Source organism: Lepisma saccharinum, chromosome 3 (genome assembly GCF_977018435.1).
Source record: "Lepisma saccharinum chromosome 3, izLepSacc3.1, whole genome shotgun sequence".
Taxonomy (NCBI): domain Eukaryota; kingdom Metazoa; phylum Arthropoda; class Insecta; order Zygentoma; family Lepismatidae; genus Lepisma; species Lepisma saccharinum.
Window position 1 is genome coordinate 87,350,379 of NC_139231.1, and position 26,279 is coordinate 87,376,657.

General features: G+C 37.7%; 1 protein-coding gene across 4 annotated transcripts in view; it reads right to left on the reverse strand.

The window, feature by feature from the left end:
• ERR (estrogen-related receptor) overlaps positions 1-26,279 on the reverse strand; it is a 194,734-nt gene that overhangs the window by 63,130 nt on the left and 105,325 nt on the right. For all 4 annotated transcript variants that reach the window (XM_083118982.1, XM_083118981.1, XM_083118979.1 and 1 more), the window contains one exon: positions 22,913-23,059. In XM_083118982.1, coding sequence (XP_082975108.1) covers positions 22,913-23,053 — 141 coding nt within the window. In that variant the 5' untranslated portion in view covers positions 23,054-23,059. The remainder of the gene's footprint in view (positions 1-22,912; positions 23,060-26,279) is intronic.

Genomic DNA, 26,279 nt, shown 5'->3' on the forward strand with positions numbered 1-26,279 from the left:
TTTGAATTCATTAAATGTACATTCCAAACTTCTTGGTGATTTAAAAACAATTTTGAAATTAAAACTTCTAAAAATTTTTGCAATTTTATGTGAGAATCCCTTGTGGAATGGAATGCACACAAATTTCATTTCAACAGATTTTTCATCTTTGTCTGTATTTCTCTTTTCCTGTAGTTTTCTTGCGACTTGTTTTCTTATGCTTGTAAAAACCGTAAACTACAGGAAAATAATGCAAGCAATGCGTACATACAAGAAAAACTATCTTTCAAGTAACGAATTAATTCTGTAGGGGGCACCCCTCCGAAAGAATCGAAAATAAAAGCATTGTCATTTTGTTTATAATAGCATAACCAGTGGGTACCAACGTTTTCGGACTTGTCCAAATTGACCACACCACATTCTCGAGAGTGAGAATCAGACATGAAAACCTCCCTGAAGTGTTTAATTTTAAATATTTTAATTAAAGATTCAATGTCTTGGTTGATAAGGGCTTCTTCTTTTTTTTTAATTTTCTGAGTGCTCTAGACTTCATACCTTTACCTATTTTTTTCTCCATGGCAAGATTATGACGCTTTTGCTCTTCTAGTTCTGCCTTATTTTTTTCGAATCAATCTCAGTTTTGGCAATAGCAGCACTACCCCCAGCTAAGCTCCCAACTGCCCCCAATGCAGCCAGGATAGCTGGAATGCTGAATATAAATCCTCCACTGTGTGTTTTCTTTCTTGCATTTTGCAATCGTTTTAATTGTGGCGTACTGAGTAATAATTTCATTCCATTTTCCTTGGCTATACATTGCCTCTTTTTTTCTTGTTGTTTTTTAGTTAAAATCGAATTAAGTTTTAAATTTTTAAGATCATGATATGGTATTTGGTATACAACTCCCTTTGGTTTCATGTTTTATTATTATTATTATTATTATTCAGGGTATTTATATTACAAACCCCACCCTAACTTTTGTTTTGTATTCATAGCAATGGTTGTACCCAACGCTGTTATTTTTTCACCCAATGATGCATCTCTGCTTGTTAATCTTCCAAAAGCTGCCTCTTCCAGTTTTTGATCAGCCACATGACGATCATTCAGATCTTTGTGTGTGTTGTATGCAATATCATGTTCTTTGCAAGCTGCATCGAGAGGATTAATACCCCTGTCCCCTCTTTCTATTCGTTTCTCAAGTTTTGTACCAGGACCACAATATTGGTAACCAGGTACGTGTAAATCGAACGGAAGTTTATTAATAATATCATTCACTAAACCTCGACCCTCTGATACATTCCAGAATTTAGGAGGTAAAGTATTGATAATTTTAATTAAGTATCCTATACCTTTAGGATCGTTTACAATAAAATTAGCTAATTTGTCACTAATCATGTTTACAATACCCATTTTCTCATTATGGAAATTATTGTTCCCAGCATTTTCCTCCCCTGCTATAACCAGCAACCTATCTATAAGTTTTCTCACATCGTTTACCCATACAAATTCCTTAGGTAAAATATTGTATTGTTTTACACCACTACCGGTTTTTTTTTCAAGATAGGTTTAATCAGATTTTTGTATTTATCCCCACTGCTCGATTTCACACGCTTTTGACTGGCATCGTTATTTTGGTACAAAGCATCAGAGAGTGTCAAAATTTCAGAGTAACTTTGATAATCATCTTCTGTAAAATTTTTTGGTTGTTTTTTGGTAATAAGCTCCCATATCCCTACGGTACCAGGATATCTGGACCAGCTGTTTCTCCCACCCAAATTAATTTTTATGTTATCCCTTCGAATGTTACTTTAGATTTGCCAATTTTCCATACTACGCCTTCATTAGCCTCTATAGTTGGATACAAACCAAATACTTCATCTTTTTCGAATTTTCCTGTACTCAGGTAATCCCTTGCCAGGGGACCCAACTCGATTTTCTCTGATTCTTATATAGCTGCTTTAGCAGGTGGTTCCTTAAGTACCAGAGAAGTGTGGATACTAGATAATGGCGTAGGAGGAAAATCTGCATAATTTTTAGCAGTAAGAGGTACCAATTCATTGATGAGGTTTTTATTTTGTTCTTTCACACCCTTAATCTCTTATATCGTTTAAAAAGTCGTTGATTTTATTTCTGAATTTACCATTGTTAGGTTTCCGAGTCATGTCGATGGTAACAAATCCAAAATCGTCGCTGTTCCAAGAAGGTGAACAGAATTTTTTGAAAATTGGTTGTAATTTAAGTCTCCTCCCACATAATCATCGTATACATGTTTCAAATTAGTATGATCTTGACGAAAGAAACAGATTAAGTTTGTATTATCTCGTAGTAACTGTTTGGGAATTTTGGAATAAGTTTGAGCTAAATAAAAGCAGTCTATTTCTTTGTGACGACCCTGTGTAAAAAAATTTCTAATTTCATTCTGATTTTCCAGAATAACATCATCGAACACTGCAACAGAATTTTTCAAACATTGGTCGAGAGGTTTTATTGTTGATGCAAATTTAGCTATGCCCAGTCCCTCGTACAGCTTCATGAGTTGTTGGTATTTCGGTTGTTCTAAACTTTTTGAGAATACATACAAGTGTCTATTTTTCCAATCTAGCCAATTGGGGGAAAGCAAGAAATTATCAACCAGCAAAGTGGTTTTTCCACAACCTGATGGGCCTGCAATGAGACATCTTATGTTATCATGTAACAACTCTCCATTTTTTTTATTAGTTTCCACTACATCTGGTAAAAGCTGTACCACATTCCATGTTGGTGTCAAAGAATCACCTGGTTTGCTTCTATCCAACTTTTGTCTGGCAGACCTAACCATTTCACATACAATTTATTATTTTTCTTCTCCAATATTTTCTCGATTAGATATGTATCTCGATATTTTGTTTTACTGAGTTCCTCTTCATAGAATCTCTCTTTCAATATTTTGTTATGATTATCTTTTATGATATATGTATTTCTATTCCCTGGTAAAACTTGAACCACTGAGAATAACTCCGTACTCCAATTTTTAGTGAATCCCTTCTCGAATAACTGTTTATATTTACTGACCCTTACCTGATCCCCTATTTTAAACTTTGGTTTCTTGCTAGTGTATGTATATTTTTGACAATAAACAGTAGAAATCAATCGTTGCTCATCAGACTTGGTTACCTCACCTACTGTGTACTGTATTGTTGTAATCATGAACTAGCTCGGGTAAAATTTGCACCCACTTATAATTGCCCTGTAGAGTAAATTGTCTCCACATCCGATTTTTTAATGTTCTGTTGAATCGTTCCACTATACTAGCTTTCAGATCACTGTATGTAGAATAATGTTTAATACTATGTTGTTTCATTAACTTAGCAAATATAGAATTGTAAAATTATTTCCCTCTATCTGTCTGTAAATATTTTGGTATCCTTCCCTCACTAAATATCGACTTAAAAGCCTCGGTAACGCAAGTACCAGTCTAGGATTTTAGGGGAACAACCCATGCATATTTGCTAAAGGTATCAATAACTGTAAGCATATATTTGTAACCATGATTTATCTTATCTAAATTTTTTAAAGTTCCCCTTGGAGGGGTCATCTCAATCAGATCAGCCTGAAACAAATCATTTACACCTTTCATTACCACACTCAGTCATTTGTAGTTACGACGAGCTGGTCTGTGTAATTCATTAACTATATCTTGTCTTGACATCGGATTCTATAAGAAAATGTGACATAAAATGGATTATCCTCGGGGTATAACTGTTTCACTTCAAATAATAATTTGTCATTAGCTTGCACAGGAAAAACAGATAATTCTTGATCCTCATGTATTTTATATTTCTTTCCAAATTCGTCCCAATATGCAACAGGTATCTGTAGTGCTTTGTAGATGCCATCTTTTCTCTGTATGGTGAAATTTGGTACTTCCACATGCTTTCCCTTCTTCACATAGCCAAATTTTAAAAATTTAATTTCGCCATCAAGGAAAAATTCATCAGACTGACTATAAGGGTACATTTTGTAAACATTTCCTGCATTAACATAAGTCCAGTGCCCTTGTACATTTGGTACACTCTCAAGCCTAACTATCTCAACAGTGAAAAGTTGACGTAATTCGAGATCGTCTAATCTGCTTAATAGCGTTTCTTGATATTCAATTATGGTGCGTACCACTTCATCATAGCTGGGTTTCATTTTCACATCGACATATAATTGTTTAAATTGTTCTTTGAGATCGTGAAGTTCTGATGTGAAACCTGATAAAGCAGATTCCTGACTTGTTTCGAGGGTAGCAATTTGTTCTCTAATGTTGGAAGTAATCTCCAGTAAACTTTCTACAAGTTTCAATATAGTGCTCTGGTTTCTAAGATCTAATACCTGCCTTCTGATTTCTACAAACAATGCATGTAATTCTTTCACAATCTGATTGGTAGACAAAGTAGCAATAGTATCTTGAATTATGGCAATTTCCGCTTGAATATTCTTAATGTCCTCCGACTTCAATATTCTATTTACTGCTCGTTTTACAGATCTCATCTCCTGGGAAGTGGGTAAATTGGATACTGTGTTTTGAAGTGAGGTTAAAGCTTGCTTAAGTACATCTAATTCTGTAGCAGATGCTACACTGGTTAAGGCATTTTTAAGTTGCTGTATGTCTTCTTGCGTAGGGGTAGACTGTTGCAGTATTTGCAATTTGTTCTGTATGTCGTCTATGAGATGGTGAAAATGAGATAGTTCAGATTCAGTGTTGAGATTCTCTAATTTTGTGATCTGTCGTTGAATTACATTTAAAGATTCGGTTATGCTTGGCAACTTAAATTCCAGAGTTTCCTGTACATTCGTCAATTCGTTTCTCATGGTTGTCAAAGTATCTTCAATATGAGCTATGGTACCCTGTATCTTTCCAAAATCTTCGTAAGTTTCTAATTGCAATTTGATGCTTGCAACACTGCGAGCGATGGCATTTAATTCGGAAGATGAAAGTAAATTATTGATAAAATCTTCTAATATTTGTAGTTTGGATTGAACTTCTCTTATGGCTGCATGTAATTGGTCTTTTTGCAGTTCGGATTTAATATATTCCAGTGAGGGAATTTCAAAAGATAAAAATTGGTCCCGTAATTCATGAATGCTTGCATTAAGCAGTTCATATTGCTCTTGAGTCTTGATAGTTTCAATTATGGAAAGTAGTTCGGTACGAATAGTATTCGCTTGGTTATTTACTTCTTGCTTTAGATGTTCCGAGGTAGTTCTGTGAATTTGACGGAATTTCTCAAGATCATTTTTTAATTTAGCTAAATTCTTTTTCAAATTTTCAACATTATCGAGAGACGGTAAATTAGTATTTTGAAGTAAAGACTTCAGTTCCCCATCAATTTTTATTATGGGATTAATTAATTCAGACTGTAGATTGGTAATTTCAGCATGTAAGCTTACATAGGTATGTATCTTGTTCTACCTCTATAAATATCATTTTTAGATTTATGTTCTCTATAAAATTTGTGCTAGTGTTCTTTACAAAATTATTATTGTAGATTTGCTCTCTCTCTTCTTTTGTTTTGTATGTTGAAATTGTAATTTTTTATTTGTTTAAAATATATGTAAGCCTATTGTAATTGGAGCTAAAGCTCTGTTATAGGTGAAATAAATAAATAAATAAATTATTGCTGCCAGTGGAGATTGTTCGAGATTCTTTTTTCCACATGCGGGAGATTGACGGAAATTGTTGAAAATACAATTCTCTTACAATTGATGCATTTACTCATATATCCCCCTGCATTTTCTCTTCAATTACATGATCCCCAAACTGCAGCTTTGCAGATGTTTCACAATGTTGTCATGACATTCGAAGGCGCCTCACAGGGTTCAATTCTCACAATCTAGCTGGAAAAAAATTCCTAACACTAGTTGTCTTGTCCTCCATTGATCTTATTAACCTCGTTTCATAATATTTAGCCATGCTTGGTATTCCTGTTACTCCTGCGCACTAATTTTGCCACCGAGATGGTCCTTATAACTGAAGTACTTAGAATAAAAAAAAATATTTGTGGTTCTAATGAGATGGAAAGCTGTCACAGAATTGATACTGACAAATATGAAATTAATATTTTAATTGTTGATACTAGTAAGATGATATTATTAATCGCACAGGGAATAAATGATTAAACGAAAAAACTGCACTTGAAATGAATTATTATTACTAATATTATTTAAATTACAAAAGATGATTACACATCAGGTAAATGTTGAGTAAAAACTCGTAGATTGCAATGATAGAATTGTATGTACATATCTTAATCAGTGTCCTCATCCATTCCGTTCGCGCTGCTGCTCCCAGAACTGGTATGGTGGAACTGCCTCTTCTTTGGAGACCGGATGAAAGAAGACCTAGAACTGCTGGTAACAGTGCTCCGGACTTCTTGATTGGGAGTTTTCGGCGCGATGATATTACCGGATCCGAGGACGCAAGCAGAATGTGCAGCGAATCTTCATTTGTTACTATGACCTTCCCCGACCTTCCTAATGTCCTTATGTCTTACCTCCTGTACGTCCTCTGACAGCTGCCCGATAGGCAGGATGCAAAACCGAATAATGTCTGCACCATGTACTAAAATCTTGTGAACTGTGACAATTCTCTCTGACTTCGGCTCCGCACCAGATCTGCAACTGCCTTGTTCTTCGTCCTTGGGCCACTCTCGTGGAACAACTTCGTAGGACGACCTGGACCACATCCACTGGACGTACCAGGAACACATCCGTATACTTATGGTGGAAGATTGATTTGATTATTGGGTCACTGTGCGTTACCTCACAAAAATCTGCCTTTATGCCTGTTACTCTTCAACCATCGGGCCCTAATTTTCACACAATACAGTATAATTACACTGACAATGCGTTCTTCGACTTCTGGAGGACAATCTTGTATCCCCAATCTATCCACAACAAATATGTACAGTTCTTCGCTTCTGTTTTGGGGAGAAGACTGCAGCCATACATCAAACAACTCTCGCCTGAACAGGGTGCACTGCGCAATAAAACTATACCCTGTTGTAAATCGCGCATTTACGCGCACGTAGTGTTAACCTTTTACGCAAGAGGGAAGTTCGTTACGCAACATGTGCAAATTACACGGGTGTACTATATGGTACTTTTTTGTAATCCTTCGTGAAGTTTTGACACGGAATAACATAATTCTTTTGTAGCACCAATTTTCACTTACCATTATTGCAAACAGTACTTACGATATGGCTACGCAAACACCCCACACAAACACAGTATAGATAACCACGTTACAACTACAATGAACGCAGTGAGTCACGAACAATAAATAACAATACAGCACGCGTCTAAACATGAGCTACTCCACGCGCAAACTAAATGCCTCTGCGCTTGGTGACTAGGAACACGAGGTTCATGACCATCTAAACATAACTTCCGGTTCAAAGTAAAATGAAAAACAATCATCACAATTACCCCTGGACATTTCCTAACACACCTGTGTAGCAGTTAGCCGTGAATACAAGATTCGAAAAATGATTTTTTTCCAGCTAGATTGCGAGAATTGAACACAATCAAAATATACCTTGAAAGATCTTTCGGAATCTGTATTAGTCACTGGTAAAGAAACCGTTTGCATATACAAGCTACAAAATTAGACAAATGTTGGATTTTTCTGTATTAGAAGCATTAAATCTTCTACATCCCCGCCTCCTTCGGGAGGAGTGAGCCTCAGCAACCGGGCGGGTCGCAGGTGGCGGATAGCGAACGGCCATCAGATATGGTGGTTAGCTGCGAATAAGTGCTACCTCTGTACAAGGTACATAAATCTTAATATTAAACCACGGCTAATGTATCTTCAGGGTAGGGTTCTCTTTTTTGAGAACGAAACCAGACAGGATGTCTTCCAATGGAGACGTTTAAACGATTATATTATCTCAACAAGGATATATACATAATGAGATACGTATTTCTCTGATTATTATTTACATTCAATTTGTATGCTACAAGAATTTATTTCTTCTTTCTAATTTGTATAATCTTCTTTAGTATATGCTTCCTTCTACTTCTATACTTCTTTCTGGACTTCCTTCTTTGTGGGATTTCGGATCTGGACTTCCTTCTTCTGAATTTGGACTTCCATCTTTGTGGGAAATCTGGATCTGGACTTCCTTCTGGACTATTATGTAATCCCTGGAACGTGTATCCTTTATGCCAATTCCTTTGGTATTTCCATATTTAGGTTTCCCCTCTTCACTAAGTTCTTTTTTCACAAGCTGGTAACGCCTCACTCATTCACAACAAGTCTTAGAGGGTTACGAGTTCGAGGGGAAGGGTTGATATCTACGTCGCCTATTTCTATTCTCCTTCCTTGAGGCAACGGTTGGAACGCGCCAACACTAAAATAAGTCCAACAAAGTGTATACTTGGTGCCATACGATTGCAACGCGCATCCAAGTAGGTGCAACGGCTGGGTTCGCGACTGGAACGCGCCACCACTGGTATAAATCAAAATTTCCACTAAGGGGATGGTAAATCAAGCTAACACATTCGAGATCTGTTAAAGGATACGAATTTGTATCAGTGTTTTCACTTCTTTAGTTTTCCGGTGTATTTACATATGAGCACCAATTTAATTTATTAAGTATTTTCAGTAATTTATTGTTTTTATTTCTTTTCTTCATCCTGTTATAATGAATTCTATTGTTGTTCATCTTTCCAAATTACGTTGGGCTTATTTACACTGCCATTCGCGTATCTCGTGTTAATCTTCAATCTTGCACACCTTGTGCTGCCATCTCTATTCCACCTCGGCAATCTGTTTACATGAGTTGGTCCCATTGGGTACGTAACATAAGGCAATGCCAATAAGCAGTCCCGGACCGAGGCGGCAGTGTTAACAAGGTCTGAGGGGTTGGTTAGTGGCAGGACCATCCCCAGTAAAAACCAGAAAAGCCCATTGACAGCACTGGGACATGGCGAAGAAGTGCCGCCATTAAATAAGCACCGCCTCTGCTGCCTTGCAGGAAGGTGAGGGATCTCCAAAGGCTAAGGGAAGGATGCCCTGACATAAAACCAAAGTACAGGATTGGTTCTTAGGCGTAGTGAAGCCAACCATCCTAAGGGAGTAAACCCTAATGAAAAAATTCTGGTCCTCCAAGTTGTTGGTTGGTAGTGGGGACAACAACCCCACACCGGAAAAAGCGACAAAGGTTATGAAACGAAACAATCAGCCTCGGATGGATGGGAATAACGGTAAAGGACAAAGGCAATGTAAAAGGAATAAACGAAAGCAGAAGATGGATATAATAATGGCAACCTGTTATCTAAGAACAATGAAACAGCCAACGAAATGTTGAAATATGGAATGGAAATAATAGCTCTACAAGAGATACGTTGGCAAGAACAGGGAATAATAGATAAACCAAAATATACAATGATATACAACAGATCAGATTAAAAAACCGGAATATGAAGCAATAAACGAAAGAATATGTAAAATCAGACTTAAAGGAAAATTTAGGAACATAACAGTACTATCAGTTCATGCACTTACAGAGGAGAAGGAAGGAATAGAAGAAAAAGTTCTATGAAGATTTAGAGGAAGTATGCTGTAAAACTAATAAATACGATATGACTATCATTATGACTATCTTTGCCAAAATTGGAAAAAGGAGCATCAGAGAAATATGGCAGGTATATATACATTACTAATGAAAATAGCGAAATGGTAACATGTTAGCACAATTCCCAACCAGAAATAGATTATTTATATGGAGTACATGATTTCCACATAAAGATACGAGACACTTAGGAACCAGGAAAGTACCTGGATCAAATCTAGTTAATCAAATTGATCACATATTGGTATCGACCCGACATTGTTCATCAAGAATAAACACACGACTCAGACCATTATTTAGTGAAAGCAGTACTAAGAGTAAGAATCGCAAATGTACAAAAAAGACTAAGAGTAAAAAGAAAAACATGGAATATAGTGAAACTTGAAAAAGAACCAGATTTAGCAAAACAATATCAAAGACTATTAGAAACAAAACTTTGAAATGAAAATAACATTATGGAAGAGAATATTGAGGATGAATGGAGTAAAATAGAAAAGGCAGTAAATGAAGCAGCAGATGAAATAATTGGAAAAAAGAACGAGATAGAAACCAAGACTGCTTTGATGAAGAATACGCTGAAAGTATAAGGAAAAAAACAACGCAAGAGAAAAGATGCTACAAATAGAAACTAGAGCCAACTGTGAACGTTACCAACAATTAAGAACAAAAGCGAATAGAATATGTAAAAATAAGAAGAGAGAAATGTTAAAAAATAAATTGAAAGAGATAAATAAATTCCACAGCCAAAATGAAAAAAAGGAAATTTTACAGATCAACAGATAGCATGAAAAGAGGGTATCAACCAAGAATAAATGGATGTAAAAACAAAAATGGAAAAGTAATTGGGGAAGAGGAGAAAATATTAGAAAGATAGGCAGAACATTTTAAAGAGCTTTTAAATAAGACAGAAATCAATGGAGAAATAACAAATTAAGATATAATAGAGAGTGAAGGAATAGAAATGAAGAGGTTGAACCACCAACAATATCCGAAATAGAAAGATGCATTAAAATAATGAAAAACATAAAGCACCTGGAGAAGATAACATAGTAGTAGAACTAACTAAATATGGGGGAATAACAATTATTCAAGCCATACATAAATTATTTAATATGATCTGGGAAAAAGAACAAATGCCAGATACATGGAATTCGAGAATAATATGAACGATTTTTAAAAAAGTAGACAAATTACTGTGTGACAATGATAGAGGAATCACACTACTGAATGTGGCATACAAAATTTTAACCTCAGTAAAGTTAAATAAAATAACGGAAACGACATTAGGAGAATATCAATGTGGGTTCCGCCCGAATAGAGGAACGACAGATCAATTATTTATCATTAGACAAATAATGGAAAAGCATTACGAGCATGGAATTGACCTCCATATGCTGTTTGTTGACTTTAAACAAACTTTTGACAGTTTAAATAGGAAAGCCCCATATAAGGCTATGAATAACATGAAAATACCAAATAAACTTATAAGATTGATAATAATGACTATGAAAACCACCAAGGCAAAAGTAAAGATTGAAAATAGATTAACAGAAGAATTTGAATTTAACAGGGGTGTAAAGCAACGAGATGGATTGTCAGCAGTACTTTTTACTCTAGCGCTACACCACGTTATAAAAGATATAGATAAAAGAGGAACAATATTTATTAAAACAGGTCAGAACTGTGCATATGCCGATGACATTGCCATAGTAACAAGGTCACAGAAAATAATAATTGAAATATATAAAGAATTGGAGGAAAGAGCGGAACGAATAGGACTTACAATAAAGGAACAGAAAAAACTAAGTATATGATTATGTCAACTTCAAAAGCTAGAACACAACTACAAAACTTAAAAATAGGACAAAAAAATATTTGAAGGTGTGAGGATATTTAAATTCTTTGGCAACATGGTGGATAGCGAAGCCCAAATTAGTACAATCATCAAAGATAGGATACAAGCAGGAAATAAGGCATACTTTGCTAATCCAAGTATGCTTAGAAGTAAATTAATCAGTACAGCTGCAAAAACCCAGATATATAAAACTCTAATAAGACCTGTCATTTCATATGGAGCAGAGACGTGGACGCTACCAGAAATAGAAAAAAATAATTTGAGAAGAATTGAAAGAAAAGTGTTAAGGAACATACGGACCAATATTGAAGAACGGACGATGGAGAATACGATATAATGAAGAGTTAGAGAGAATAATAAAGGGAGAAGATATAGTGAGGTTTAAAAAATCTAGAATATTGCAATGGCTAGGTCATGTACAAAGAATGGAAGTACTGTAAAGTGGGGCGACTTCGGACATGCGAGGTGACTTCAGACACGTGCATGAGCAAAACATTCCATTGTTGAGGGTCAGACGTAGGCCGCCACCGAAACGCAACAATGGGAAATAATCTGAGCTAACCTTCTTACAATTGCATTTTAATGGGTTCAAGGTCAAATATCTTGTGATCAGCGGAGAAATAACACATTATTGTAGACAGTCGGCTTGTCAACTTTGCATTGGCTCCTGTAAAACCTCAATGTGCAGACGTGTGTGTTTGACATTAGCACCTTATGAATAACGAAATACTATCTTAATTTATATCATTACTTGCAGCATACTTTGTGGGATCATAACCGTGTATCGTTTCTATTGTAGGTCTGTTTGTAGTGAATTGCAATGTATTGTGAGGTGACTTCGGACATGCCAGGGACATATAAAAAAAAGTTAGGAGGTCGTTCCTACCAAAACTATTTGATCGGCAGCAAGTTTTAAAGAGGGTTCCAGATTTCAATCTCGGTCTCACAGAAAATGAGAATGAACAACGCTGGACTGATACATTTGTCGAAATGCTTCCAGATGTTCGAAGTGACAAGGCTCCAGAGGCCCAGAGACGAGGAAAACGTATCAATATCGAACCCTGGAAAAGTTTTACGTGTAGCTTCCAGTCCTCATCACAACAGGATTCAGAGAATCCAAACACTATAGAATTGTCGTCAGCAGAGGAATCGTCTGAAACCAGTGATTCTGATGACACTGAGTGCCTTCATTGTGGAAGACTGTGGTCGACAAGCAAGAACGGAGAATATTGGGTCCAATGTCATAGTTGCAAGAGATTAGCACATGACAAGTGTGCCAAATTTCCTAAGAAGCAGTATTAACGTGCTCAGTGTATGAAAATAGAAAATTAAAAAGATGTCCAATTGTAATAGTTGTACCTTTTCTGTTTGAATAATTGTATGTAAACATTGATGTAAATTTAAGTACTACAGTGTGTGTTAAGATGTAAGAAAGCGTAGTTCATGTAAAAATAACTGTTCAAAACATTGCTTATTTAAAAATATATATATATGAAATAGATCCTAAGACACCTCATACATGCAGCATACATCGGACTATATGAAAAACACAATGTGTCCGAAGCCACCCCATTGAGTGGTGACTTCAGACAAAATAAAAATTTATTTTTAAAATATATTTTTGGGTGTAATATAGTTTTAACACTTCGTGTTTGTTTCTAAAACTCTAATACATATAATTATTACATTTTGTGCAGATACAAGTATAATTTTGAATATTACCGTACAAAACGTCCAAAAACTGTCCGAAGTCACCCCACTTTACGGTAATGGCAATGCCTAAAAGAATAATGAATGCAAAAATATACTCATCGAGGAAAAGAGTAAAACCAAGATTAAGATGGTTGGAAGATGTGTAAGAAGATTTGAGAATTATGAAGATTAGAGGATGGAACGAGAAGATGAGAGATAGAAGACGGTGGAAGCTGATTGTTATGGAGGCCAAGGCTCACCCAGGGCTGTAGCGCCGAGTGGTAGGTAGATAGGTAAACATTCTAGATTCTGTTTGATTTTTCAAAATTACATTAAACCATTGATCTGAATTTGCTTTTCATCATTTCCAACAACCCCAATAACATTATTAGCTACTGGCTTTACATTGGATTAAAGCCGTAAAATGGGTTCAGTTATCAAATCACAGGTTTTAGCAACAAACGTGTGATCTTAGACAACTTCTGGGAAGAAAATATTGACAATAATGTTGTGACATTTTAAAAGCTGTACTACAGCATCCAGATATTGACTCAAATACAAAACTGACACGAACCAATTTGACCAGCGTGTTAAAATTCCTTGCTGACTTTCCCCATTGTCAACACTATAATAGTTTATACCGCAAGATTCCAGTGAATCTTGGGAATCCTAGTGGATATGACAAATTCAGCTGAACACCAGAGTCGCATAGATGCCAAATCAATAAAATAAAATTGTAATTGCAAGTAACTCGTTACTTCCGAATACTCCTAACTACATGCGAATTTTAACATGCTATTACGTATTACGACTGCTATCATTTCAGCGATTGGTTCGTTGGTTCTATCAAGCTGTGAACAAAAGCTGCTACAATCCTCGAAGCAAAAAGTAAGTCATGCAAAATGTTTCATGTTCGTCGTAACATCAGTTCTAGAGGAAATCACCATACTTAACATAGTGAAACATCTTAGAAGAAGGCTGTTTCTTTACTAATTCCATGCCTTTGGATAACTGTGTTTGGACACAAAAGGAAAGCCGAAGAAATGAAGGACAAAGCATGTGGGGGGAGTGTTGAGACAATTTGTGATAATGGAAAACAACACACGTGACTGCAGAAGCATAAAAAGGTCATCCAGGACAAAAGGCGAATAAATGAATCACAAATCCGGGGGAAATCAATCTTCCCCAGACATATCTGTCCTCGTAATGTACTATATATGGTACATGGAAGATGGTAGATGATGCCACCACTCGCAGCGCAATCGTAAGGAAGAAACTGTCAAGCCGACTCTCTCACTCTTTGCCTAGAACTAAAGCATTTTCGTATTCACAGGAGGAATGTTGCCGAAATATCGTGTTTTTTATACACCTAAAAGAGCACGATGCGTCATTACTTTAATTACAAAAAAAAAAGTTTATTCTATAGATAGAATGATGCCTTCCATTCTAAGGTGAGCTCATACAGGGTTTCCAGACATTTTTGCAAACCCAAATTCCCCGACTTCTCCAAGTACATTAAAATAACTTTCCACCCCTCTATGATACATAATGATTCAGCATACCCATTACTAATAAATAAGTGTTGAATTTTCAACTTTTCATCTTAATCCAACTAATTAAGTTATTTCAACACTGTTGAAATTAAAAGAACGTTCTTATAGGAAATAAACCCAAAAAGAAACCAGTCGGGAGAAAAAGTGAAATGCTTTTTCAGTTTACAATCCCGAAGAAAAAATCCTACCTTGACAGTTTCACTCATAAGAAGATTCTCTTGACTTCCAGGTTTTCCTGGATTTCCAGGTCAATGAGAGTCATGTCCTAGCGTCTCCTAAGACCAGTGCATTGACAACAAATAATATGAGGGTGCTTGTCCACCGGTCTAATAAACTGGTCAGAGTAAAGGATCTCATGAGTGTGCCTTTGGAGTGTGTGTGTGTGTGTGTGTATATACACACACACACACACACACACACACACACACACACACACACACACATATATATATATATATATATATATATATATCATATTGACAATAGTAAAGATGATAACGTGTGAGGGGTGCAAGGAATGGATTCTACTCGACTCTCCTGCCTACTTCACACTACTCGAAATGCCTAAAATCAAGGCTGCTGATGAAATTTTGTCGCATAAATTGACATAGCGTAGAACGTGTAATTTTGGCATATTTGAACAGGCCCGTAGCGAGAGGTAGGCTAGGGGGCCTGAAGCCCAAGGCACCATTCAAAGCTTTTATTATTATATTATTATTATTTACACTTGGCACAGCTACAGTGCGTTCATTTTGTCTCTGGGCAGAGATAGTGCGTGACTACAAGCGACGCGGCATGGCGTGGATGCCGGAATTTTCGATCCGTGACGTCCCGCTTATTTTACGCACATAATTGCATAACAAGTACAAACCTATGTTACAAGAGTTGTTCAAAGTGGTGGCCAACTGCATTCACCCATTCCCGGCATTTCTTTTATGAAATTATGATTGACGTATTTGTTATGTTTGCAAGTTGTTTTCTTCCTATTGTTAACCGGGCAGGACGCGCGCTAGGTAAAATAACCCAGAAGAAAATTGATTCTTAAGTCCGAATTTTAATTGTTTCAGAGCATGTAAATAATATTATCTTCAATGAATAACATAATTTTCTTAAGTTTGGACATTTTTATTTCAGTATGCAAAGATAAAGTTGAGAAAAAAAAGAGAAAGAAAAGACTGTACGAAGAACGTTTTCTGCCATAAAGTAAGGACACGAGATGGGTAAAAAATACCCAGATGAAAAAATACTTCTTATGTCCGAATTATAATTGTTTTAAGGCATTTAAATAGTATTACCTTCATTGATTAATATAATTTTATTAATTTTGAACATTTGAATTGAATCGCACATTTGATAAAAACGAGGAAAAAATAACATGGAATACGAAACTGAAACGTATGACCGCGCGTTGGGTGAAATTTATCAAGGCAGTGTTTCTACAGCCCTCCGAGTGCAACTAAGGAACTAACTGACAGCCGATTCAAGGTCCAATGAACACTCGGAAGGGTTCGTTGGAAAGATACTGAGAAGGGTGGCCTCAGAATCGGACGTGATCAAAAAATATATTTAAAAATAGACTGGGTAAGTTTTACCCATACACAAGTTGTCAGCGCAGTTACAGTGTTGTTATTCTTGACTATTCTGTGCAAGAAACCGCCATCGCATTGGCATGCAAAAGTTAATTTTTTAGGCGCCGGGAGGAGTTCGTTAGAACAAAGAATTTTTATATATGAAACTTAAGTGTAAACCGAATCATGTCGAGATGTTTCTGGGCAATTTTCACAGAAATTCCCTGGCGTTGGAGCTCCACGTAGATAAGCAGTTATGCATCTTGTTCTGAGATTAAGAGAAACAGAACTTACAAGAATTACAGAAGGAACTCTTGCGTGTCGATCAAAATTTCATCAAAAGATGCCGGGAATGTGTGAATGCAGTTGATCACCACTTTTTGAACAAATCTTATATCACAGGGTATGTACTCGTTATGCAATATAAATATAATTGTCTGCATGATAAAGGTATGTGCGTAAAAATAAGCGGGACGTCACGGGTCGAAAATTCTGGCATCCACGCCATGCCGCGCCGTCTGCAGTCACGCGCTATCTCGGCTCGGACCCACTGTATATTCTGCCGGAATTTTCTGTTTCCCAAAGTAGTAGTAGTAGTAAGAGCACGTTCTTAAAGATTTTCTTCGGGCACTAAGACAAAACTGAAATACATCACAAACCATGACGGAGGAAGAAAATATCGCAAACCGCGATACATGAAGGGCATCTGAAGGTAGGTGCGGTTCTACGGGAAGGGCGTTAGGGGCGATCGCCTTTCTCAACTGCCACGCCTTTTTATACGTTGTTAGCTTTTGTATCTTTGCTTATTCACCTTACTCATCGTCTCATTGTTCAGTTTATCGTGGCAATGGGAGGAATTATGACAACGGCATCTATTCCAACCATGAACTCTCATTTCTGCAAAACAATACGCTAATCTTCAGAACATTGAGGTCAGTTTCGTTCCTGTTTACAATAGTATATTTTATTTACATAAAACAGTGCAAGTGTATGTTAGAATTGATTCTCGGTGAGGTGAGGTAACCGACTGAATTTGACCATCCCAACTGTAACCTCTTATGGATCCGCCACTGTCTGAAGGGGAGACATGTTTGAAACAAGATGTCCTGTTCGACCCTCAATTCTCCACTACGCACAGAGCCAGGTTATCCTCAATTCTCCACTAAGCACAGAGCTAGATTCATAACCATGTTACGAGGGTCACTATTTATATTTTGAGCCTAACAATGAAAAAACAGGAATTTGGCATTGAAAACTGCTTTATTGTTTTTCGAAGTATTCTGCTTTATGGTCAATACACTTTTGCATTCGTTCGAACCATTTGTCAAAGCAGTTTTTCCAATCTTCTTGACACACCTCCATAATATGGTTTTTGAACGCATCAACGGCATCTTCCGCCGACGAAAATCGTTGTCCACGCAATTTATTCTTGACATTCGGGAACAAGAAGAAGTCATTGGGTGCCAAATCAGGACTGTACGGCGGATGACCCATCAATTCGATTTTTTGACTGTTCATAAAGTAGGTTGTTAGACGAGATGTGCGACAGCTGGCATTGTCTTGATGAAGAATGATCCGACGGCGTTTGTTTGTTTTCCGTATTTGACATAAGACCTCTGGCAAACAAATTGTTGTGTACCATTCAGAGTTGACCGTTCTACGTTCCTCTAAAGGCACAGTTGCCACATGACCAGTTTTCACGAAAAAACAGGCGACCATTTGTTTCGATGTGCTTCGAGCGCGAACAACTTTTGTTGGATTGGGTTCATCTTGAAACACCCATACAGTCGACTGCTGTTTACGTTCCGGCTCATATGCATATATCCATGATTCGTCACCTGTTACAATCTTATATACGCCTTTTGAAGCACCACGATTGTATTTATTGAGCATTTGTTTGCACCAATTCACGCGAGCGTCTTTTTGAGTTTTTGTCAAATTGTGTGGGATCCAACGAGAACATACCTTTCTCACAGCTAAATGATCATGTAATATTTTATATATGCTGGTGGAACTAATGCCTATGGTTGCCTCAATCTCACAGTATGTCACATGACGATCTTGCAGTATTAGGTTTTGCACAGCATCAATGTTTTCTTGAACAACAACTGATTTTGGACGACCTTCGCGAATCTCGTCGGTGAGCGAATGGCGGCCACGATTAAATTCGTTATACCAGCGTTTCACAGTGGCAAAGGATGGGGTTTCATCGCCAAATGTGGAAGTAAGTTGATCGATGCACTCTTGTCTTGATAATCCACGTCGAAAATCGTAAAAAAACATCGCACGAAAATGTTCACGAGTTAATTCCATTTTATTATTGTCGCGCAATCTCCAAGGCAACATAAACAACACAAATGAAGCTATTGACAAAACATTTGAAGTACGTTATGGTCAATAATGCCAGACGATTCCGTGCAAACGTCAAATCGCGCCTAACTTCAATCAGTGTTGCCAAGGCTCAAAATATAAATAGTGACCCTCGTATAGTTTATAAATGTAAAATACAGGGAGTCCATAAAGTCCTGCAAGAAACTAAAACTCTATAACTTGAAAACTATTAAGTTTATTAACAAAATATTTTGTGTGTACTTACAGCAAGGTTCAAAGTTTATTTCCTGCTTGTTAGGTTCATCGCCAAACCTCCAATTGTGAACCATTCACGTCCAAACACTGTTGCAGTATTTTTGTGAAACCGAGAATTGCGTGCTGACGGTGCTCTCCTGGGATATTCAGAATCACATCTCTTATTTTTTTCTTTTAGGTCATCCAGATTAGCTGGTTTCTGTGAATACACCTGGGTCTTTACATGTCCCCACAACCAATAATCGCAAGGTTTCAAGTCTGGTGTTCTTGCAGGCCAAGGTGTGGGCCCTCTTCGGCCAATCCATCTACCTTGAAATTGTTCGTTAAGAAACTGCCGAACTTGTAGGGCCGGGCCTTCACCTTCTTGCGTACGATCTTGTGTAATGTTGACTTCGGTATTCCCAGTTCCAGTGATCTTCGTTTCAGCGATTTCATTGGACTCCGATGCACGCTGTCCTGCACTGACTGAATCACATCGTCACTCGATCCTGGCCTTCCACTGCGTGGCAAATCTGACACACTTCCCGTTGCCTTGAACTTTTCATACCATCTCTTGATACTTGAATTTGCTGGGGGTGGTTTCCCATATGTTGTCTGGTACTTTCTCTGCACTGAAACACAAGATTTTAATTCTGCAAACCACAGAACACACTGTGCCTTTTCCTGGATGGACGCCATCTTAAGTCACATGATCACGTGATTACCAGTGCAAGCGTCACTGAGCAGTGTGGCCAGAACAAAACTTTAAACTTCCACCCTTCTCACCCAAAAAATGTGTATTGTTAAACGCAACAGCTAAAAAGTTATAGAGTTTTAGTTTTTTGCAGGACTTTATGGACTCCCTGTACAAGTTTATAAGCCTATATACAGGGTGTCATTTTAATGGCGCCCACGGGCCACAGAAACGTACAGAGGACATCAAAACAAACTACTTTTCTCAGTACCATTTTTCTCGTTGGTGCCGCGTTTCGGCGATAGCGTCCTTCAAAGAAGCCCGTTTTGCCGCCTGAATACTGTCAACCCAACACAACATTTGATTGCACTTGAGACATCATTTACTGTCGTGAAGCGACACTTATATCTACCAAAGACATGAATGAAGTACAAGGTAACAAGTTAAAAATGATCTGACGATTATGGATAGATTATTTTACTAGCACAAATTATAATCGCTCTTAGAGCGCATATTATGATCAAAATGTATGTCCGTACGTCTGATACGAAAGCTGGTATACATGATGTCATTATCAGGCTTCCATCATATTAGAGCTAAGAATCTCAAGTCATAAGCCCATCCAGCAATTTCTACGAAAAGGTTTTAAATGTTTAAAAAATCGAAAGGAATTATGATTAGGGAACTAATTAATATTGCCGTAAAGCCTACGTACAATGTAGTGAAAGAGGGGGGGGGGGGCGACCACCATAACCCTCTTCGGTGCACCTCTGCCCTCGACAGTAGCAAAAGGAGTAAAAAAAAAAAAAAAAGACAGAATGGGAGAATAAAGTTTTTCGCGTATGAAGTTCCAGAGGTCGCTCTTTCGTTTTGCTGGGGTTGAGGTGAAACGCGGAGAAATCCGCCGTGTGAAAGGTGTTGTACCATGATCACTGCTGCTATAGCAGACTCGTGAAATTCTAAGAAACATCAGTGAGAATGAAAAAGACACACTAGTAATCTAGTTTGAGCTCACAGGTTGCTTCAAGTCGGGGTCAGTACTAGGGCCATGTCTTTTTGGTATGTTAGAAAACCACCACCTTTCAATGAAAAAATGCAATTTTGTCTATAATCTCCGTTTCGATTCTCGCATCTTGACATTTATCCTTAAATTCTTACTGTCCCTCTCATTATTTCTTTATTTAAAAATATTTTTGTTTCAACTGTGCAGTGTTGATTTTTGGGTAAAAATTCATATGCTCTCATGTTATTTTATTTTCCTTACCTAGTTTTCTTCCACATTTTCTTCGTGTAATCTAGTGTGTACAATTAAAACACAAACCGAAACTTAAATGGGGCATCCAGTTTATAATTACTGTTATGTAACAGTGTCATTTTCAAATAATCATTATTATTGTGAGTGATAAACAGTAGGGGAAAAGAGAGCAACAATACATGTATTGTTGCCACTTACTAACACGAGTTACGTAATTTACGTCACGATAAGTTCACAGTTCAATGATTCTTTCCTCAATTCTGTTATTGTGTGAATATTTGGATTATTCGTTTTGTTATCAAATCAGGGTTCGATTCACGATGAGGCGACATTTCAATGTTACGGATCCATATGAAAACAGGGCTCAGTCCTGATTAGTCTGTCTGTGCATTGCCTGAGTGAGTAAGCAGTTCCAAATATACCTGTCGAGGAGTTCTAGAAAGGGGGGGGGGGGGCAGGCTTCTTCCTTTGAAAATTGTTTCTTCCCTAAATTTCCCCAAGCTGTGATTTCGTTTAGAACTACTTCTAGCGTAGCTACACCAAAGGCTCGGAGACTTAGCTCCTTATCGGCCGTTGGTGCGGTTAACGAACGTGTTTCAAGATCTTTCTAGTTTTCTCTCAGATGCAATCAAGTTAATAACTCTGATTACTGGGATATACTAGGTGTCCGAACAAGAATTCTGGGGCATTCAATTTTATATCTTGCAGCAGAAATGCATGTGGCATATTTATCGAAATACAATGTCACAATTATTTGAAAAGGGGCAACTAAATATCAAAGTCCAGTTCCAAACATGACGTGTACATACGCTCTGTGATCGCTGCTCCCAAATTTCCTACATTTAAAGTATGTCGAACGTCATGAATCATGATTTTAAAAAAGGAAAAAAAATAGTGAAATTCCTAAGCATTCCTCCCAAAATCGGTTGACAAATGTTACCTAGAGTTCACAATCATTTTAGCAAAACAATTCCCTGACTTTTCCATGTTTTACAGGCAATTGTAAAATAAATTTCCAGACCATTCTGTGGTGCTTAGACCAAGTTTTAGTGCTAAAAATGCACTCAGTTTATACAACCTTTTTCAAAATAAAATAAATGAACAAAAATAAAATATAAAAACTTTTTCTTGTGTTTCGGTTATTTGAAGTCGCCTTCTACTTCTTGGATTATTCTTGACGATGGCGATGAATGATGAACTAATGAAACGGATAGTGGGACGAAAACAACGATCCATAATGCCTTACCTAGGTTTCATATCTGGGACCTCTGCATTCGTAACGCGTTACGCTGACCAATCTGCCACGGAGGTCGGCAAAATGTGTGTACGTTAGGCCTCGTATATGTATGTATGTATGTATGTATGTGTGTGTGTAAAGAATACATGGAATATCTCCCATGAAGAAGCTGGTACAAGAGGTCGTATAAGAACCAGAGGAACATAACTCCAAAATGTTTAAATGAACTCCTCTCGCAGGTTTCCACTCATTTAGCTAACCACATTCTCATTTGCCAGGTAATTTTAGTAACAGTTTACTGTGCTTTAACATTGTTCAGGGTATACTTTTTCTTAGTGGAAATGTTCTAAGAACCAGCAGCTCTTTTTACTTATGAGCATATGTAGTAACGAAGTAGTGTTTACAATTTTTTTTTAAAGAAATCTCTACATTCAGGTCAAGTACAACAACCAGAATTAATGTTCCTGGGCTTTTCGAGTTTTTACTATTATTTTATTAATGAAAATCCCCGACTTTTCCGTTGTGTTTTTAGAAAGAGGCCTGTTTCCATAACACTTGCAGCTAGCTCTCATTATAACCCGGACTTTTCCATTCTCTTTTTAATCTATTTCAGAATTCCAAATCCCGACTTAGAAACCGCAGTAGCGTAGTGAAAGAAAATATGAATGTCATTATGTTCATATGGTTCCGTTGGAATTTCTTATGTCTATAGCCTATCATATCACGAAGTAAAGCGTTACTTTTTGATAAAGCAACGGTAACAAGTTACTTTGAGTAACTGCTGCAACACCTGCTAGCTACGGAGTTTAACTTTTTTCTTTTCACTTTCGAGTAATGCTTTCGTGACATATTTCAGGTGAATTAAACGAAGCTTCTCCTAACGAATAGCCGTAACTATAAATACTGCGTTGTACTTACTTCACCGTGGAGAGCCGAGGTGGTGGTGGTGGGCGAGTAGATGTTGCTGTTGGAAGGGGAACAGGAGCACGCCTGCTGAAAAGCCGCGTCCTCCTCCTTCTTGATGTGAGGCACCACCACCGACCCATCCCCTGACATCATGGACACCTGTGAACAGAGGCATTACACATTACAAACGTGAACCTGAAGTTGACACAATGCATGTACTGTATATTAAGGAAAGATCATACACTAATAATAATACACTAAGGTAAAAAAGAAGAAAAAAGTAAAGTTCCTCTGCATAGAGAACAATGCCATGAAGGCACATTTAGGAGATGTTGGGGTAGGGCCCAATCACATTCTCGTTCTCGGCCATTTTGGAGGTGATGTGATCAGCACCACGCTCCGATCGCCTTTACCCCACAGAGTTGGCCCAGGTACCCGTTCGATTTGAGGCTGGGTGAGCCCCAGATTCCGAAATTAGATCACCCACCCCGGGAATCGAATCTGGGTGTCCCGCGTGGCAGTCAGACGCCCTACCAACTAGACCACCGCACACTTCTTCAATTAATTAAGGTGAGAGCAAAACACTTTATCCTGAATTAATTCAGATGGTACCGAGACGGCACTGAAAAAATCGTGACGAAAGAGACCAGCTTTGTGAGACAACACTGAGCACGAGAAAGGACTATGTGAAATCGAGGTGCGGCCGAGACGGTCGGTCTTATCCGATTCTTTGGTATAACATTTGAAATTTTTACCTAAATTTCCTTAACTATACGACTTCTTCAGACATACCAAACGGATATCTACCTAAGTTATTTACAGATAAGTCAAATATTTTATTTATAGTAAGTGTAAAGTCAATCCATTAGTGCCAACTGTGAGTTTCTGCTGCGTGATTGCATATATTCAGGATAAAAGTGCGTCTTTCGAGGGATCGTAACGTCGAAACGAGGCACCAAACAGAAAAACTTGAAAAAAAATATAAAAAAATAAAGATGTTGGCCTTACTGACCGCTGTAAATGTCTGTGCGGTGACACGCTGTAAATGTATATATTTTGTGACTTCAGACGAGACCGAGACTCTGCCACATCTTGTCTCGGTACCATCCTTAGGGATTACTATCGTGAGCGGATTAAGGGGAAGGGTAGAGGTAGATACCCCCGAGAAAATGGCTCCCCGATACATCTTGCTTTTCTCTTATGTTCTGAAAACTGTTAGGGTCACATTTCTTCCTCGTAGGAGATTCGGAACAGTGTGTGTCCAAGTGGGGCATAACCCTTCCCCCTTGGGCCCAGCATTCCTAAAAAAAGAACGTGAAAACAGGAAAAGATTGCAAAATGAGAACTGACTAACAAACAAACTATACGTAACCTCCCCTTTCGAAAATCCTGGGCACGCCACTGCTTCGGAGCATCTAAATTTAACAACTATTAGTTTAATTCACTTAAATTTGGTTCATTGAGTGAAAAACAGCCCTAGACTTGCTGAACCTTGGGTGGAATGTGTCGATTTTCTTCAGGGATAGTAGAGGAACATTTTACTTTTGTCAGTTCAATCCACATCAATATTATGACTATTGAATTGATTACTTCCTAATCGTTTTCAAAGATGATAATTTAGGAAAAAGACAATTTATGAAACTCAACGGACAATGAGCGGACTTTCTTTTTGACACAATGATCAACGTACTGCCAGATATATAGACAATATTCTAAAACGTGCTAATCAATATTGTTATGAAGCGAACAAAAACAAAATACCGACTGTTTTACTTGCCTTTACTAAAGAATTATTGCACGTTTCTAATAAATCCTACCTGCAAGATGAGATCAAAGCAATAAAAAAATAAAAGTGACGAGAAACACATATAAAGCAATTTCATATTGGTTATAAACAGAAATTTATTTCTGTCAATATTAAACAGAATAGTCGAACTCAAAATGAATCATCCAAAAGAATGAGGAGACAGGTACAATAGAGGGTTTCATTTTAATGGCGCCCACGGACAACAGAAACGTATAGAGGAAATCGTCGTTTCGGCGCTACAATCGTTCAAAAAAGCCCTTTTTGAGGCCTGAATGCTGTAGCGCCGAAACGGCACAACAACGAGAAAAATGTTACTGAGAAAAGTTATTTGTTTTGATGTCCTCTGTAGGTTTCTGTGGGCCGTGGGTGCCAATAAAATGACACCCTGTATAGAGTTTGCCAAGGCGCCTAGCAGGACACGAATTTTTGCTACGAACGTACGCGTATAATGAAACAGATAAGGGAAAAACCTCCACCCCTTACAGCAATTCAAGCAGCTCGTACCACAATACTCCACAGTATTTTTTACCAAAAACTGACTAGGGAGTCGAGGTTTCCAAAGTAACATCACATGTGTAGATCCAAAGCGCATCATTTGAATGAAGTACGAAGAAAACACACTGATACAAAAGCACCAAACAAAGACATACAGCCATATCTGCACATGTTTCTAATGGAGTATAAAGCTTATTCTAACTGTGCCTCTTTAAAGAAACTAACAATACCAAAACATGCTGCAAGAAATGCAGAAGGACATACCACCGCACGACGTCTAACACAACCTGCGATTCACCAATCGCAAAAGAGTACGGTAACCTTACTGAGAAGAATTAGAATGGAAGCACCTTATTACGAATAATCGATCGACTTTACTTGGATCAAATTCTTCTCACGGATAGGTCAATCAACAAAAACGTCATATATTATACTCACAAATAAGAAGCAGTTCACATATCTAATAGACATCACCAACTGTAATGCGAAGGTTACAATAAGGGAACATTCTGCATTAGCTGGTATGGAAGGAACTTTTTCTGGCAAGAAAACGTTAGAAACCATATGATGACTGTAACCTGAATTTCAAGAAAACCACTATAATCAGCTATCCTTAGATTTTCCCAAGAGCATCGAGAATGAGCAAAATAATGATGATCGAACTTTCCTTGTGCTCTATACCACGCCGAGAAGGCTTATAGGGCATAGGGCACACATAACTTGCAAATTCTGGACGCCAGTCGATACATGAAGCAGGCGCCATCAGTATTGTGCTCAAGTCAGCTCTACATGAGCGGGTCCGAATCTGATTCGGATATCGGGGCCAGGGTTCATATTACGGATATCGGATCCAGGGTTCAGAATTCAGATATTGGATCCAAGAATCGAAGTTCGGATATCGGATACACGATTCGGAATTCGGATACCGGATATCAAATCCAGGACTCGAGAGTTCGGATATCTTGTTCAAGATTCAGGACTTGTACATCGGAACCAAATTCGAATATAGGATGCAGGATTAGGACGAGTGGCTTGGTGGAAAAGTGTTTTGATTGCACTCGTGAGAGAGACCACGGA